Source organism: Montipora foliosa, chromosome 11 (assembly GCF_036669935.1).
Source record: "Montipora foliosa isolate CH-2021 chromosome 11, ASM3666993v2, whole genome shotgun sequence".
Lineage (NCBI taxonomy): Eukaryota > Metazoa > Cnidaria > Anthozoa > Scleractinia > Acroporidae > Montipora > Montipora foliosa.
In genome coordinates this window covers 41,796,046-41,813,545 of record NC_090879.1, presented here as the reverse complement: position 1 = coordinate 41,813,545, position 17,500 = coordinate 41,796,046, and the positions used below count along the sequence as shown (strand labels likewise).

General features: G+C 39.6%; 1 protein-coding gene across 1 annotated transcript in view; it reads right to left on the bottom strand.

Moving 5' to 3' along the window:
* Positions 1 to 1,156: 1,156 nt before the first annotated feature.
* LOC137977853 (uncharacterized) overlaps positions 1,157 to 17,500 on the bottom strand; it is a 17,197-nt gene continuing 853 nt past the window's right edge. Inside the window, exons 3-10 of the mRNA XM_068825200.1 lie at positions 16,245 to 16,294; positions 14,217 to 14,668; positions 13,536 to 13,774; positions 11,770 to 11,893; positions 11,279 to 11,380; positions 7,896 to 8,126; positions 4,711 to 4,934; positions 1,157 to 4,333 (exon numbers count right to left, since the gene is read on the bottom strand). Coding sequence (XP_068681301.1) covers positions 3,605 to 4,333; positions 4,711 to 4,934; positions 7,896 to 8,126; positions 11,279 to 11,380; positions 11,770 to 11,893; positions 13,536 to 13,774; positions 14,217 to 14,668; positions 16,245 to 16,294 — 2,151 coding nt within the window. The 3' untranslated portion in view covers positions 1,157 to 3,604. The remainder of the gene's footprint in view (positions 4,334 to 4,710; positions 4,935 to 7,895; positions 8,127 to 11,278; positions 11,381 to 11,769; positions 11,894 to 13,535; positions 13,775 to 14,216; positions 14,669 to 16,244; positions 16,295 to 17,500) is intronic.

Here is a 17,500-nt window from a genome sequence, read left to right as displayed (position 1 = left end):
ATTTAGCGAAGTGCATTACCGGTACCAGAAAGAAAAGAATGAAAAAGACTGGAGTTACGGTTGCCAGTTTCCTCTTTTGGACCAGGGCAATGACTGTCTAATAGGGAGATTCGAGTGATATTATACGCATTGTACAAGTTATTTACAACATTTGTATTCCCTGGCGGGAAACAAATCCGAACTTCCAGCAAGTGAGTAAACCATACCGGATCAGTCTACTTTCGCGATTAATTAAAACAGTACATCATTTATTGATTTGGTTATGAAGAGTATGGGGGATGGTAAGGAAGGGTGGGGGGGGGGGGGGGCTTAAAAGAGAGGGGGGGGCTTAATAGTTCTTCCTCTAAAAAGGGGGGCAGGGGGGCTTAATGGAGGATTTCCGGTATTATAACAGAAAAAAAAAACGGACTCCGGACTTAGTGTGAACTTTACAGGAAATTGGCTGAAGTGTAAGCTATTCATAGCCTCTTGTTTGGCTGTAAAGCAGACGTTGGTAGTATTTGTCATAAAAGCTACTGTTAGTAGCACAATAGACAAGGTCTTGCGTGCGAGCCAGGATAGTTGATGCGTTTATGCTGGTCGAATTGAAGCCGAGGCCCAGCAAGAGTCTAATCTACCCTTTCGCCCATAAAATGCTGAAATATGTGCGAAGGGAAATGTCCCAGTAAGAGAGGCCGAGGGAAAAAAATATTCGCGTTTTAAGTTGTGAAGCGTTTCCAGATGTAAGCGAAACATAGACTTCGTCTTAAATCAACATTAAAAAAATTTAAGCCTTTACTTCTCTGCTTTTAATATCTTTAAAGTCTTAAAAGGGGTCGAGCTATGCCTGCATATCTACTATATGCTTGTAGTAGCATCGCTGGCTACCTCTCGGATGAGATCGCACGAATTTAGTGGCCTGGTATGAGGACTGCACGAGAAGGCACAAGAAACAGCCGGTATTATGTCTCCACCTTGGTAGCCAGGCGTGAAAATCTTTTCTCCGATTTGTTTTTTTTTTTAGGAAATAGTGAGCAACAAAAACCGTAAGCTTGTCCCCCACTCCTTCCCAATTGCAAATAACAAGTCAGTGACTTCTGCTACGCAAGAAGCGTCTTTTAACTCCCCCGTATCTGTGTATGCAGAACGTACAGATATGGGAACTCCTTTATTGCCTATGTCACCTCCCTTGATATTGGTGCATATCCTTATGTATATTTATTATTATAGTTGATCTCTAGTAAATTTTATAAATTTCTGCATGTTTTTTATCTGTTATTTATCACGTAATTCAGTCGACCGACTGCTTGATGTTTTACTTAATTAACGACATCTCTCTCTCTTCGTCCTCACTTACACGAAGTTCCTACTACGAAAGGTGGGGAAAAAGGATGCAAAAAAGTCCCACGTTTACGATTTTGCTAGGAACCATTTGCTTTTTGAAAGCGCAACTGAGAAAACGCAAAGTACGCCCCTAAGCATACGGAAAAGAGGGCTATTCTCGTTCCCAGACGCCGAATCTCTTTAGGTAAGCGCGGAGAACGAGGATATCAGGCTGGCTCCGCGAATCCGGCGTTTATGTCAAGAATCTGAATCAGAAAAAAAGATATGTTTTGATATACACATTCGTTATTTAATTTTATACGGAGTGAAAATATACGGTCTCAAAATTTGTTCATTGGTATATAAGGAGAAAGGCATCAATGACACAACAAGATTTCTTCTCTAAATTAACGATTATCGTTAATTCGTAATTTGCTTTAAACTACTATTATCGTTAATTTAGGACACTGTGGCCCAGGACTTGTGGTAGCACAGAAAATAAGGTAAAAAATCATATCCGTGGATTGGATTTGAACCCGGAGTTTCTACTCTAAAGGAACCGCTTTTTCCGCTTCACCACTGCAGATCAAGACACCGCACTCTCCCATAGAATATCACTGCTGAAGAGTAATTAGGCCTTAGCTAGATTAATAATTTAGGTCTAAGCTTTAATTTTAAAATGTTTAGCTTTGTCGTGAAGTTTGGAAACCGACCTTTTGCAGTGCTGAACATTGTTTGTTGCGGAGTGATAATACAGCATTATCAAACAATGTTTAAAATATTGTCCCTGAGCAGGTAGCAGTGTGCTGGTCAAGTGGTTAGGTGACGGGTTAATCAACATTCCCAGGTTCGATTTCCATGTCCATAAACTTGGGTTATCTTTTAAAAATATGACAGTTTCCCACACTTCATATCAAGCTTTCAGTCTTCTACATTGACGATAACAGTAAATTCAGAGAAACTTCTTTTAAAAATATGACTGTTTCCCACCATTCATATCAAGCTTTCAGTCTCCTAAATTGACGATGACAGTAAATTCGGAGAAAATTACGAATTAACGATAATCGTTAATTCAAGGTAGAGAATGGGTTACAATGACATCAGGTAGTGAGACATGGTTACTCAGCGATGCTGCGGCTCGGCTGCAAAGCTAGTAAACTAGCGAGCCAGGGAAAGATTGAACGATTCATCGTTGATCTCCCTCTACAAGACAGGAAGAAGTAAGAAAACAAGAGTGGCAGGCATCGGCATGGCAAGGAGCCTAAAAATTGCAGTCAAGCTATGTCACGCGTGACCAGTGCCCCACAAGACTGAAATGAACATTCAAATTCCTCTTCCGAGCTTCCGAGATTTGAATGGAATCTTGAAAATTTTTCTGAAAGTTGCCAAAAAAATGCACAATAACTGAACAATAATAATTCATCAAACCCTTGAAATAAGTTTCACTTTGCAAGTAACGTTTATGTTATAATAGAACGAAAGTCCAGAGCTAACTATTTTCGATAAAAAAGACTTTTAAAACTTACATTTGAAACTTGGATTTAAGTATTTTAATTGACAAGAGCAGTGGCTGCAAATGTCATCTGACTATTTTAAACTATTAGTCTTAGTTTTAATCACTTCTGTAGTTTTATTCTAAGAGGCAGGCTTCTTATACACTAAATAACTATTATTTTTACTTTATCTTGTGCCGGCATAGTCTTGATGATTGTAACTTGTTTTACGTGTCCCCAATTACCAGCAATGCTAAACCTTTGTTGACACATAAATAACGTTATTCGTTCATACATCTAAGGAAATATCCACGGAATTCAGAATCTCGAGAGCCAATTTGGCACGCAGATTTGAACTCTCAGTTCAAGTTTCAAAACAACTGGTCACACCTGACATAGCTTGACCGTAATGGATAGGTCACAGTCACAGAGCACGAGTAACGGACCTTTAGGGCGACAAAGTGAAACTCAGGAAAAAAAAAGAAAAGATCAAGGGAAAGGCCCAGAACAAAATGATTTAATGAATCACTGCAGCTTTGTAGGTTCAGCCAGGAATCGAACGGAAAGAGACAGAGATTTTCGGAAGAACGGTAAAAAGGGGTTCCTCTTCAGAAAGCGAATCCCTGACGATGCCGATGACAATGATGACATAGCGGAGTAAGCAGTTAGAACTCCGCAATGATTTGGAACAATTTTATGTTAAAACGAGCCCGCTTCAATGTAATTTACTTTTCTAGTCATAATCATATATATTTTGAACCTGTAGACTTGCAAAATGAAAACAAGATTGCAAAATATTGATGGTCTGATTAAAGTCGATCTTGTCCGAAAAGCGAACTTGCTTCGTCGACAATAGAAGACAGATTCTCCGAAGCCATTGTACCGCTAAGCAGCATCGAACCGAGGTCTGTTGAGCTATCGACAATCAGTGGTCTTCCAGACAACGCATGTGTGACATGAGAGGAAAGCGGAGGTAGGGAGTCCAGTGAAAGAGTATCGTCTACACAGCTGAACATGTTATGAGGCAAACTAAGCATAGCACTCATATCTCTTTCGGGTTGAAACGAGCTTTCGGAGTAGTATTCGTTGTCACTTAACTTTTGCGTCGGTCGCACAAACGATGGCGGAGAATAAGACTGAGATAAAATCGAGCCTTCACTCGGGCACGTGTCAACAGAAGAGGCAAGACTGACGTCATTTGTGACATCAAAGCAGTTTGAATCCTTCGTGGCTTCATTCCCGGAACGTGTTTCGTCAATCTCCTGTGAATTCGTGTTCGAGGTGACGCTAAATCTGTTTTCACCAATAGAGCGTTTTGCGGCAGGAAGAGGTTTGTTCTTTGTCTTGGTTTTAGTAGCGAAAGATTTCTTTAACTTTTTCTGTTGCTTCTCGTGTTCTCTGCAAGGGAGATGTTTTCTAAGACAAACTTTTTGGTTAAAGGTCCTTTGGCAGGTGTCGCATTTGAATGGTTTGCTGTCTGAGTGAATTATCTTGTGTTGCTTAAAGTGATCTGGCCTCTTGAAGGCTTTTCCACAAACCTAAAAAGAGAAAGAAATCACTTGCATCAGCAAGAATTTTATTTGGCCGTCCTTACACTAAATATCCTAAACCATTTGATTCTAAGGTACGTGCCCTTTTCGATCCCAGAGCCCTCAGTTTCTTCATCGACGACGTGACCAAAAGAAACGAATAGCTCTCGGGACGAGAATGCAGGGCGCGCAGAACTGTCACAAAAATACGATGCATTATCTCTGAAGCCGTATATTTTAACCCCTAAATCATTATATACCGCCAGTCAGGATACGAACCAATCCGTGACTTGAGAGCACACAATACTGGTAACTCTTGAAAATGACAAGTGGAGAGTGTCAAAACAAGGTTGGGTCCATTGCAGACAGCTAGCAGCAGTTCTTACCTCACAAACAAAAGGTTTATCGCTTGAATGCGAAATAACATGCATCTTGAGGCCGTACGACTTGGCGAACATCTTGCCACAGATGTGACACTTGTGTTGACGGATGCCAGTATGTTTGGTGGTGTGAGTCCGGAGACTGGAGCAGTGCGTGAAAGCAGCATCACAGTATTCACACTTGTACGGTTTTTCGCCCGTATGACGCCTCCGGTGCTCTTTCAGAGAACCTATAAACAAATGTGAATAAGACGATACAATCAATAAGAGAAATCGAACAGAGCGATCTTACACGCCACATCGAAAAAAAAACACTTCTTGGTAATGGTTGGTAATGCATGAGTTATGACTTTTAGAATATATGAAATTTCATATATTTAGCTGCGGAATAGAATGAAATGAAGGTTGGAGAGACCATCGCAGTTAGTTGAGCAACTAAAGCAGTTGCACAGGAAGCCCAAACAATCCACGCCTGAACGGCATTCGAATCCATGACGGCGCGATTGCACTGCACTTGCTCTACCATTATGTTACGTTTTACGGGATAAAACACGAGCTCGTATTATTTGACCAGCTCCCAGATCAATTAAAGCACTGAGTAGCTCAAGCCAGCACTTTATTTCAGGTTTAGCCTCCACAAGTTCGACAAGAATTTTTTTCAAAACTAATTTCATATCGAAACTTCAGTTCAGTTGATTTTTTTTTTATCACACTCATCTACAATATAGGCTCGATTGACCGGTCAACACTCATGGCCATCCCTCAAACTGACATTTTCCTTATTATTCAACTTACACGACGTAGAATCTACTTCAAAGACACAAATATTTCAAAAACGCAGAGAAGATTCAGAATAGACGAGGCAGAGAGTCGAAGTCGGATCGATGGCTTCTCGTTACAATTTCGGATATCCACCAGACAAACGACACAAGCTCCCAGAAAATCGAATGTTTTAAGAGCATTGACATATCAGGTGAAGCTATGATCCTCGCAGTTATGGACGCATGCGTAGGAGAAGCATGAAGGCGAGGATCATAGCTTTACTAGTAAGATTTCATATCCGCACTTCATTTCGTTCATTAGTATTGACATAGTGGTACCCAGCAAAACAACTGAAAGCTATTAAACCGTTTTCAAAGTGGTTTTTAGACAAAAACTGTAGAAAGGACTGTCACCTCTCCCGGATAACCCGGGAGATTCCAGATTTTGGACCGAGTATCCTGATATCAAGATTACGATCTGTAAATCTCCCGATTAATCGCCGACGTTTGTCCTTTCTAGTGAGAATCGACTTTAACAACAATAAAATTTAAAATACTTTGTGTTTTTTTGAGTTATTTTAACATCGATAATAACAAAATTCAAACGTTTATTTTCCTCATAAACTCAGAAAACACGTTCTTGCAAGCCTTGTTATTGACTGATTGGAATTTGAGTAATGTGATTGGTCCGAAATAAACCAATCAAATCAAATGTTACAAAGTCAATGACATCTTTTTCGCGCGCTTTTTGACTTTTGCCTAGGTTGTGTGACAGTGTACTTTCTTTTTGCGTAAAAGACGCAATATGACTTCACCAGAAACGGCGTCAACAATGTGACGTCATCTATCATCCAATCCCATCCCTTTCAATTCTCAATATTTTACGAGTTTGGGGGTTGACAGCCCTTAGCCTTAGAAACGCTATTTCTTCTTATTCTGCCTGTTTTCATTCTTTTTACAGCGGTAAGCTTGTTATATTAAGAAGGGATATTGCGTTGTGTAATTGTAACGAAATGTCTCATGTCATTTTGAGGCGTGCCCGTGCGGGTTAACGCGATTGACCAGTCGTTTTGTGCGCCAGCGTTCCTCCACGCACACCACGGATCACTGGTGCAGCCAATTGTATTTTCCACCAATTAGAAAGTCGCCTGCCTGCCAAGTACAGAATACAGTTGGCTGAATACAAAATACAATTGCGACGGGTGCTACGTCACAGACAAACGACGCGGACAGTGATCCAGTAGCCTCCCACGCAGACGTCCTTAGGGTTTCGTCACGCATTTCGTGGGGGAGGAAATGCGTGACGAAACCCTAAGGACGTCTGCGTGGGAGGCTAGTGATCCAGCCGTTCGTTGGGAGGAGGATGTTAATCGCACTCCCAAAATGGCTGCAAATCGAGCCTATATACAATATTGCCGCTCAAGGAACTTTCTTCTCCATTTGAATCTCGCGCCGAACTGCCAAAATAACGGGGCTGTCATGTGCAATGGCCTTGATAACAGACAAATCTCAATTCTTTCAAGTGCGCTCCGACTTTGTCTTGAACTGGCCGGGCTTGATCACATTGTTGGGCCAAACATTTCCCTCCAAAATCGTCCTTTGGCTTATCACGAAAATAACGATTGATTACGAGTCGATACCGCCCACTGCAGAACTTTTCTAGCTTTTTAGAGCATGAGAAGGCTGAGGGAACTCTTTTACTCGAAGAACTGCGTAAGAAGCATCTAACAGTAAAGAGAGTCTGAGAGAAGTTTTCAGTTGCTCATACACGAGGCTATAGAATATAACTCTTATAAATGAAGACCTGAACTAAACTGTAAATAAGTTCGAGAGTCACTCAAGATGGTAAATGTTGGTGTTTTCTAACTTACCGGTTTTAAATAAGCCACTCATTTACCAGTTCTTTACATAATTATTATAAATGTTATCTCGTTAAAAAACGAAACAGGACTGAGATGGTTATCAACAACCTCGTCCCCAGGCTCACCATTGTAGTTGAGACGACAAAGAGAGACCCTGGGAACGAGGTTGGATTCCAAAAGGACGCAAATTCAGTGACAAAACATAGTATTATCAAAATTATATGAGGCGGATCAACATTGACTGATGTTGGACGGATCTACTATGCGAAGGAAATGCGGTGAATCTTGTCAAATAAAATGAAAGACATACATTTTGAACTATGGGATGTAAAGACCCTAAGTTGGACTGGCCGTGGCATTCGAAAGCAATTTTAGCAGTTGCAACGGAAGCCTAAAAAAATTCAGGCATGAAAGGGTTTATTATTAAGCTGCACTGCTCTCCTATCTGAGCCATCTCGGGCCATCTGGGACCTGGTCAATTGCAAATTCGTACAATGTCGACCCCGAACGAGATAAATGAATTATTGCGAAATATATGAAAGACATAAATATTTTTGGATGTACTCACGTTGACGAGCAAACATCCTGTGGCAAATATCGCATTCAAATTCCTTGATTCCAGTATGGACCACGGAGTGTCTCTTTAAATAGGCCTTTTGGGTGAAGACTGCATCACATTCAGGGCATTTATGGGATCGCTCTTTCGGCTTTTTAGAGTGAAGAAGTTTGTGTTTCTCCAGGGAACTGATTGTCAGACAAATCTGATGACACTCGTCACAGCGGTACAGCTTGCAACAGTCTATGAAGCAACAGTTGAACAACTTTACAACTTCATCACTGGCCATACCTTTGTGACTTTGTAACTGTTGTGACCATTATGTTCTTTCACGTTCACAAGAATTAATATACAATATATATATTGAGACGTAACTGCAGAATACCCTGCCATTTTGAAGCCGCACCTCTGAAGAGGCTGGATACGGCGATACGCAGTGTAAAATACCACTCATCCCCTAGTAATGTTCTAAGGATATTCTGAAGTGGATACACGGATACGCAATGGAAAATAAAAACGAGGCATATCACATGCTTGTTTCTTCTTTTCATAGTGATTCATATTTTCTCAATAAAATTTTTGTAGCCTTTGCTCTGTCTGGTTCATGGCTGTATCACATGCTTGTTTTTGTGTCTTGATGGGCCAACGAAGAAGTAGTTAAGGTATACTTCAAAAGTTCATTCATTCCCGGTGTCTAGCTTTGAAGCGGAAGGGTATTCTGCAGTTCACAGACACAAGCATAGGCACAAGCAATGTACGCAGACTCAATGAAATAAATGTATTTATTATATAAACCCCAGTGAAATACTAAGTGAGCTTTCGCGCGAAAACATATCTTCACACGTGAAAAGATTACTGTTGCTATGATTACATACAAAAATCGTGCCTTTCGATGCCTTTCGTGAAATGATTTAGTATTCCACTGGTGTTAATATAATAAATAGAATATTACATGGCCGCTTGGAGATATAGAGAATATTTCATGGAAAGTGCGGGCGTACGGTATTTACGCACGAGTTGTTGACGTATCAGAAACTTTACATGTGGTATTGTGTTTATTGTATACATACTGATAAAGTCTTGTTTATCGTCTTTAATGACAAACCACGACAAAACTCTGTTACACGACTTCAAGTCAAAAACTCATGCAAAGATTATAACATAGGCTTAACTTTGTGCCAGAAATTTGACATTAAAGCAAGCAAAGAATGTGAAAATATTATTTCAAATGTCCCTCAATACTTGAAACAAGGCCATCTTAAACTTGAAGGCTCATAATCCTCTCCGTCTTTACGTTTCACAGAACGAATAAAGTCCGAAAGGTGCTTGTTTAATTCTGCGGCCTCTATCTTTTGCACTTCTCAACCGTCGCTATTTCCGTTCCTCAAACGTTTTCAGCAATTTCACATCTCGTTTCGTTTTCTCTTTCGTGTTCTTGTTTTCGAGACTTTCCACGTAATCCTCGACCGAAGTATCGTGATCAACAAACGTTTTCTCGTTCATGTTTTTAAGCTTCGACACTTGTGAAGGCTTAAAATTTCTCAAACAAGCGAAACACTGCCAGCTGAATTACATGTAACTCAAACGGGCACAACATTAGTTTATCTAGATGTGCCCCGCTCCTCTCCTTCAATGTACCATGTAAAATAATTTAAGTGTTGTAATTTGTATTGTGTGTTTATTTATTTTTTAATCTATATCTTCTTAATTATGTATTATTTAGGGATTGGGGGAACAAATAAAAATAAATAAATAAATAAAAATAAATGCAAATCACCTTGTTACGGCTCACACGTCAAAAAACATGATGCGCGGCACCTGATTGGACGTATCGTTTTCCTCACACGTGGAAAAAGCGATACGCGATATTTGATTGGCTGTTGGGTTCTTAGACCAGCTTGTGATGTTGCTTGTGAACCGAATTTATTTCGCGCCAGTGGGTAAATCTCAGTATGTATCTAAATTTCTCTTCTCGTGTTGAAAAATATTTCAATCGTTCGCTGCGCTCCGTCGTGAAATATCTTTCAACACTCGAAGAGAAATGTTGTATTTCCGCGCGGCCCTGTAATATCGTCTATATATTTGAAGTGCGAGTTATAGACAAAAGAGAGGAGTGATCCTCGCATTCATCTGAACAATTTAAGGACGTTCGCGCGAAAATTTTTCAACATTGATTTTTTTCTGAAACTTTAACCACTGTAAGATAATGAGTTAGTTATGTCAGAAATGTAAAAAAAATGGGGGGTCACCGACTTCGTTTTGGAGAGAACATGCCCGGAAAAACACCCAAAATGTGACAAAATCGGGCTTCGTTAGCGAATAAGGCCAGTGTCTGTAAACCCAAATATATTGGAATTAAATCTTTGAAGTGAAATCTTCTCTGCCAAATATTGTTTAAGTGGACTTATAAAGTGAATTTAGTCAACTGGTGAGGTTCCTTAAAGATCAAGTTCGCATTTAGCGACCACAGTTTCACGCGCCTTGCAGCCGCAAGATGGCAGGATTTGATGTCCCGTGAGCAGAAATCTTGAATTTTTTTTAACTTCCCACATTGATTTTTTGTTCATTTTTGGACAACGTGGAGATAATTGTAAATAAAATCCGTTTCTGGAAAGAAAAATAGGGGTCACCGAACGTCCAAGACCGTTAAATCCAGGCAAAGCTATAGCAATGCCCTTTTACCCTATCATTTCTCATTTTATTACTTAGCGCGCGCGCTCGTGTATGACGTGGCGTGTGCATTTGCGTGCGCAGTAAGGATGCGCAGAAACAATTGGCGCGAACGTCCTTAAGCAATAAAACTGTCTCTTATAGACACCCGAAAACTTCAGTTGCCTTCAACAGGATTCAAACCCACGGCCTGTATGATGCAGGTGCAATGCTCTACCAATTGACCTATAAAGTCATTCAGTTGGGAGCAGGTCAATATGTTCCCGTGAAAGGACTCGAATAATGAAATAAAAATTATTTGAAGTGCGGGTTATAGACGAAACAGAGAAGTAATCAGTGGAGTGCGGATCATTGGTGACACTAATTAGGATGAAAGACTCTGATGAACAACACGTTAATATATCTGTGTATGTTGCTTGGGCTTTCTGCTTACATTACTAATAAAAACAAGCATTTACGAAGCAAAGACTTACGGGACTACAGGAGCCGCGGAGTATGTTTGAAAGTGGGGCGGGGGGGGGGGGGGTGAGTGTAAGGGGAAGGAGGAGAGGTGTAGGAGTGTAGGAGGAAACAACAACATAGGGAAAGAGTGGGGGAGGGGGGTTCCCTCTCGGAGGCCCCTGGACTAGAGCCAAACCGGTGTCATGACAATCACCTCTGCTTCCAACCTCTGCCATCATATGAGCGCTGAGTATTCCATGTTACATGTACAAAATTAATATTACCTGGTCTTGACTCAAAGTGTTTCCTCAATTCATCCCAATGAGAGAACCTCATTCCACAACCCTTGCAACCACAGCAGAACTTAGGAATATTCTTGCCACTGGCTGAAAAAATTGAGACAGCATATGGTTTACATTTTATGCCCCGAGACCCAGAGGTAGCTCGCGCCTTTGGGCCTTTGGTGCTTGCAAGGTACCTTGCGGCGCCAAAAATATCATGTCCGGTGCTTTCAGAGATACGTCCGCTATTTTACAAACATTTTGAAAACCTTGAAAACATAGTAATTGATCGTTTGATTTACATGTAACCCACTGACTCCTGGGAGTGATTACATCGCAATATCACATAAATGTACACTGTTACATGTATGGAAACTTCAAGTCCAGTTGACATTTTACAAGTTCAATACCGTGGTATTCAATACCCTGGTTCTTACATGCCGGTATGTGGCTTTTACTAGTATCTTTACTAATGAATTCCTTTCAACACTTACTGCATGATGACTGGGTGGCAGTTGATGATTGCTCAGTTTGACCATTCTCATCATTCACGTCAGGATCCTCTATTCCTGCATCAATGGTAAATGTAGGGCCAACTTGAGGGAGATCTTTGGATGCCTAAAGAAGGATAAGAAACAAAGCTCTTTTTGGCTACCTGCTCTATGCACCAGGGAGAAGACCATTGGTGTAATGGGCAAAGGCAAGCCTGCAAATAATTTTTTGCTATAAGCCTGTCATATGTCAGGCCAGGGGCAAGGTTTGACCTGACATGCAGCCATATGGTTGAACACAAGTGGAATGCGTGTGCCAGATCACTTTATAAATTGCCCGGCGTCTTGTTTTTATTTTTTTAAAATTTTGAAAACGTTTTCAAATGGTTCGATCTTTTGCAATATCTGTAGCCGTTGGAAGCCAAAACATGGTAGCCTGCTATTTGATTGACAGGAAAATCCTTGTATTTCGTGATTTAACGTCAGACCTAAAAGTATTTATGCTCTAGCATGATCGGAATCACGTGCAATGTCTTCTGAAGTACAGGAAGACACCACTGTTGCTATTCAAATTACTCTTCAGTTGCTTTCGGAGGAATTTTAAAAGAATCTATCCATGGGTAAATAACTGCTTTTCTCCACAAGACGAAGTATTAATAAAGAATCAAAATAGCCGCAGGTGATGGTCACGCGTGACACGGTTTGGGCAAATGGGAACTAGAGAGGTGGTTTATATATTTGTCTTAAGTTTACAACATTTCAAGCTGTTAACTTCTTTTACTGTGCGGTTTCGAATTTGTTTTTTGTTGCGTGACAATGAAAACGATCTAAACATACGCGCACTGCCCAATGCTGTTTTGACGATATTGCTGCTTTTGTTTTGCCATTCAATTCTATGATGTTGCTTTTTTTTTTGTCATTCTAGTTGAACAAAATACAATGTACAAATCCTGAAATGTTTCAGCTGTTGTTTGTACATACGCAATAACGTTAACTTTTCTAATTTAGTAGTCGCAAAATCTTATCAGTCCGATGCATAAAAACACAAGCAACATGCATTTGTGGAACAATACCCTTGTTGATTCCACAGTACATTGCAGTGTTATTTAATCAGTGTAAATGAGTTTTCGGGAATTTTGAAATCCGAATTGCATGAATATGGGCAGGAGTGTTTACATTTTCGGCGTAGCGCTACAAGTAAGATGATGTGAAAAGCAAGCTGCAAATGTAAACAAATCAAAATGAAACTTAGCCACTTAGCCATTATGCATTACGGCCATATATTCAAAGGCCACCTTTGCATTTGGCTATCTTGAGTGAAAATAATTCGCATTGTAACAGAAGACCCCGGTCAGACTGATTTGTTGGCCAGTGAAAACCTCAAATTTACCAGACAAATGTCCGATGACCGGCGCTTATTTGCAGGCTTGCAAAGGTAAATACATTTTAAATGGAACTATGAGCATTTTTCTCTAATAAGACAATTAAGTTGCTGACATTTTCTCATGGAAGCTCTATGTGAGGTAAAACTAATGCACTTTCCTAAATTATTTCTGAAGGCTAGAATAGGGGAGAGTCCGCAGGAAGACTCCTATCATGCTATAAACATTCTTGTACAACGCTGGAGCTGTCCTTCCTGATATTGAAAGACAGAACTTCCCTCCACTGTAGCTCTCATTTTCACTACTTGGCATTATTCCACCAAGAAGTTCTTAAAATTGCTATCCAAGAAGTACTGTTACAGTGTATCGTTATTACGATTTCTTTACCATTTCCTTCTGTTGCCCTTGTTTTTTTCTCTTAGGTTTTCTCTTCTGATGTGAAAATTCCTCATCACTGCCACTTGAATCTTCTGGTATGTATGATGAGTCGGACAACTCATCAACCTCATCGTCGCCATCACCATCATCGTCATCATCATAATCGTCATCTTCACCTTCATCGTCATCTTCATTTTCATCTTCATGATTGTGATCCTCATCGATATAATTGTCCACAACAGTACATTCTGACACGTTATCAAAAACAAAACAAAAAAGAGTGAAGGGCTTTCCACTGTATCAACACCAACTGAAAGAACCTTATTGACCACAAATTCATCAGAATTACGGTAACCAGCAAAGGCCTCAAAAGTGAATTGTGCTTTCATCTCTTTCTTTGCTTTGACCACAAATACTCAACTCTTGAATTAGCCTGAGCACTATAATGAACAATGACATTGTATAATTTATTGTTTGTAAATCAAGGAGGATGTTACACTGTACCTCACAAGGTCAAAGGGACAGGTAAATGTAGAGAAATGTAGAGGCATACAACACCCTCACAGGTATATAAAATGAGTAAGCATTTGGCCAATTTCTCGTCCATATGGAAGTGGGACACTACAACAGTACAGAGTGCAAGAAATGTAAAGAGTGTGCAAAAAGCCCAGGGTTTACAAATTGTCTCACCTGCCTTGTGGCAATCTTTAATGTGCCGAGTGATGTCATCATACATCACAAAACAAAAAGGACATGATGACAACACCTCTCGATCAACATCTCTTATGATGGGAACATGGTTTACAAATGCATCTACATCAATATCCAAATCTTTTTCTGGTCCAATAGGGTTTTCCTCAACAACTTCTGAAAGTCTCCATTTAGACTTATCCTTTTTCTTGTTGGTTGATGAAGCATTCTTATTTTTGATTAAAGTTCTTCTTGGCACTTTTTGGTTTTGTTTATTACTTTGTGCTTTTCCCTTTCTGTTCTCTCTCCATCTTAGTTGCAGTAAAACTTTATCATTTTTCTGCTCTGCACTTCGCACATGACCATCTTCATCTGATGAGCCATCCTCTGAGTCTGACCTTGATGACACTTCTTTGTAGACCCTCTTCACTCCATTTCTTTTCCTTTGCTTTCTAGTTTAACATAACAGAGTGAATCAGAAATTAAAACAAATCCATTGTTATTAATTTTATTATGTAACACGATTTTCTTTACAGAATTCAGAATTCTGCTTTGTTTACAATGTAAATAAAATTCTTTGTAGAAATTTGGTTGTCAAGCAGAAATGATTCTCAACATCTAGTAGTTAATACCATCAAATTATGACTTCCAATTATTTAAAGGGGACATAGTTGAGTGGACATACAATGATTGTAGATGCTGTTAACCCAGTCACACCAAGACTGCGCCCAGTTGACGAGTAAAATCATCTTGCATTAGACAAAGTAAAATCAATAAGACTCATTCTCATGTGGACAAGTGTTAATTTATTAGAGAGGCTAAGCATGACGTTTACGGCCAACAGCAAACGGGAAATGGCAGGCTCCTGCTTATCGTAAAAAAGTGAAAATTCTTTCAGTTTAACTTGTCTCCGTCCTTTGAGAAGTTGCTTGATATCTGGAGCTAACAGGACACAAATGAGCTAATATTATGCGATTTACATTTGATTTACATTTTTGGCAAAACCCTAATTTCACTCCACATTTGCCATTTGGCATGAACGTCATGCTTAACCTCTCTATTATTGCAGGGGTTTCAATAAGCACCGACGGCCGACGAAAAGCGTCGGCTGCATCGATCAGAGAAGTCGGCTACTTTTTACCCTACAATGAATTAATTGAAGGATTCCATCAAACCTGAAGTAAAATTAATTTTTGATCGACTTGAATGTACCTTTTTTAATCTCAATTTCAAAATAATTATCAGATTTGATATTGCCATCTTTGAGCTACAGTGCACGGCTATAACTTTTTGCGCATTTTTGCCTAGACCAACTGTCACATTTTTTACGTAATTCCATTACGTTTAGTTACGTCCCCAAACATATCAAGACGTTTAATGTAAAACAGGTCGTTATTGAGTAATCGTTGCATCAAGACTTGTTTTCCAAAAACAGTAAATTTTTCGTTAGTTTCATTGGTTAAGCCTTCTCATTTGTTCAGATTAAAATGACATTATTCTTATTGTTCGACAGAACTGATTTCTCATGTTGAGAAATGTTGAAATTCGCGCGTAAGAGGTTTGCCGTTCCCGGCAGCTTGAAATTGGTAGTAATGACGACATGAAGTTGTCGAAACATCATAATTATAACGTTAAAAATTGTTAATTTTCCTTTTGAAATGGTTTTCCAAATCTTTCTTCGCTGGAAATTATCAAAAGAATGCGCTTAATTGCACACTCAGTGTCTCTGTTGATTAGAAATCTTCCTTCATCTTCAGTGCTGGAAATCACATTTCAGAGCTTCCATATTTCACAATTGTCTGGGGGAGCATGCCCCCAGACCCCCCTAGACGAAGGGGCCTAACGGCCCCTTCTTGATACAGTCGGCTACTAGACTCAAACCAGCTGCCTACTTCAAATTTTATTAAAACCCCTGATTATTGTAATTGAAATGTTTAAGTCTATCAAATTTAAGATCTCTTTCAGCTTGAATAATACAGTAACTGGCTTTAGGGAAGCAAATTCTACAAGAAAAAAAAAGGATCATACCTTTTAACTACTAAAACTTCAGAGGTGAGGTTATCTTCACCATCTTCATCCTATAAGAAAAGCAAAATAAACTTACAATGTACAACTGTATATCAAAATTTCATTTACTTGAACTGCAGACTGGACATGAAATGAACGTTAGAAAGATCACTGCAGTTAGAAAGGCTATCTAAGCAGTTGCAAGCAAGCAAAAAAATCTAGGATTGTTTGCAACTACATGTAGCTTCAAGCCTGGATTTTTTGGGGTTAAGTTGCTTTTCTAACCACTTTGATTGCATGTTACAATGTACCTTGGGAGGCAGGCTGGCTGGGTAGTCAGGATTCTAGACAATTTTAAATTAATGGAGACATTCTATTTATGGGTAAAATCACCAGATGTTGGAAAGAGAATATAATAATAAGTGTCACCCTTTGGGGTTCAAGGGATAAATCCAAAGTTCCCAGGTTCTAGTCCAGCTCTGACTACCAACTGGAGTTGTCCTGGATAATCCCTGACATACATGGCTTTGCTTGTAAATAGCCGTCCAACTGGTCTACTGAACCTTCCAATTGCGGATTGTTAACATGTTCCTTCCTGAGAGTGAGACTTATAGACAACTTTACTCGTAAATATTCACCGCTTTAAGGGGTGAATGGGCTAACATTTTGCTGCTTTTTTTCTCATTTTATTCATTAGGAAGAAACTACCCTGCCATAGCCACAAACACTGGCACTTCCACTGCCACAACTGCCACTACTATCCTTATATATAGGGAAGATATCTGTTGACAAACACTTCTGTGAAATTTCGCTTATCAAAGCCAAGACAGCATTACTTAACATCACTTCTTTTATACAGCAATCAACTGACAGGGTCAATTGGACGAAACTAGTTTTAGAGCACATCTGTAAAATTAATTAGTGTTGAAAGTATAGATCTGAAATAGGCTTTTCTTGATTAAAGTGCTGTTTATAAACATTGCTTTAGTTATTCAAATGTACCAACCACAGAAACAAAAGATCGTTTGTTTTGACAGCCAAGGAGGCTCTGGTTGGCACATAAGTGACAAAAGGTGACATCAACAATATCTTTGCTATACGCATTACACTCAACTGGATTCTTCCCTTAGAGGCCTTTTGCAACCATAAGGAATAGCCATACGCAGTCCAAGCTCGCGTCACTACAGACAGCCGTTGAGAATTTAAACACGTTATAAGACTTTGTATGGGAAATAAAATACAGTTGATTATGAAGCCTAAAAAATGCTCAATTTAAC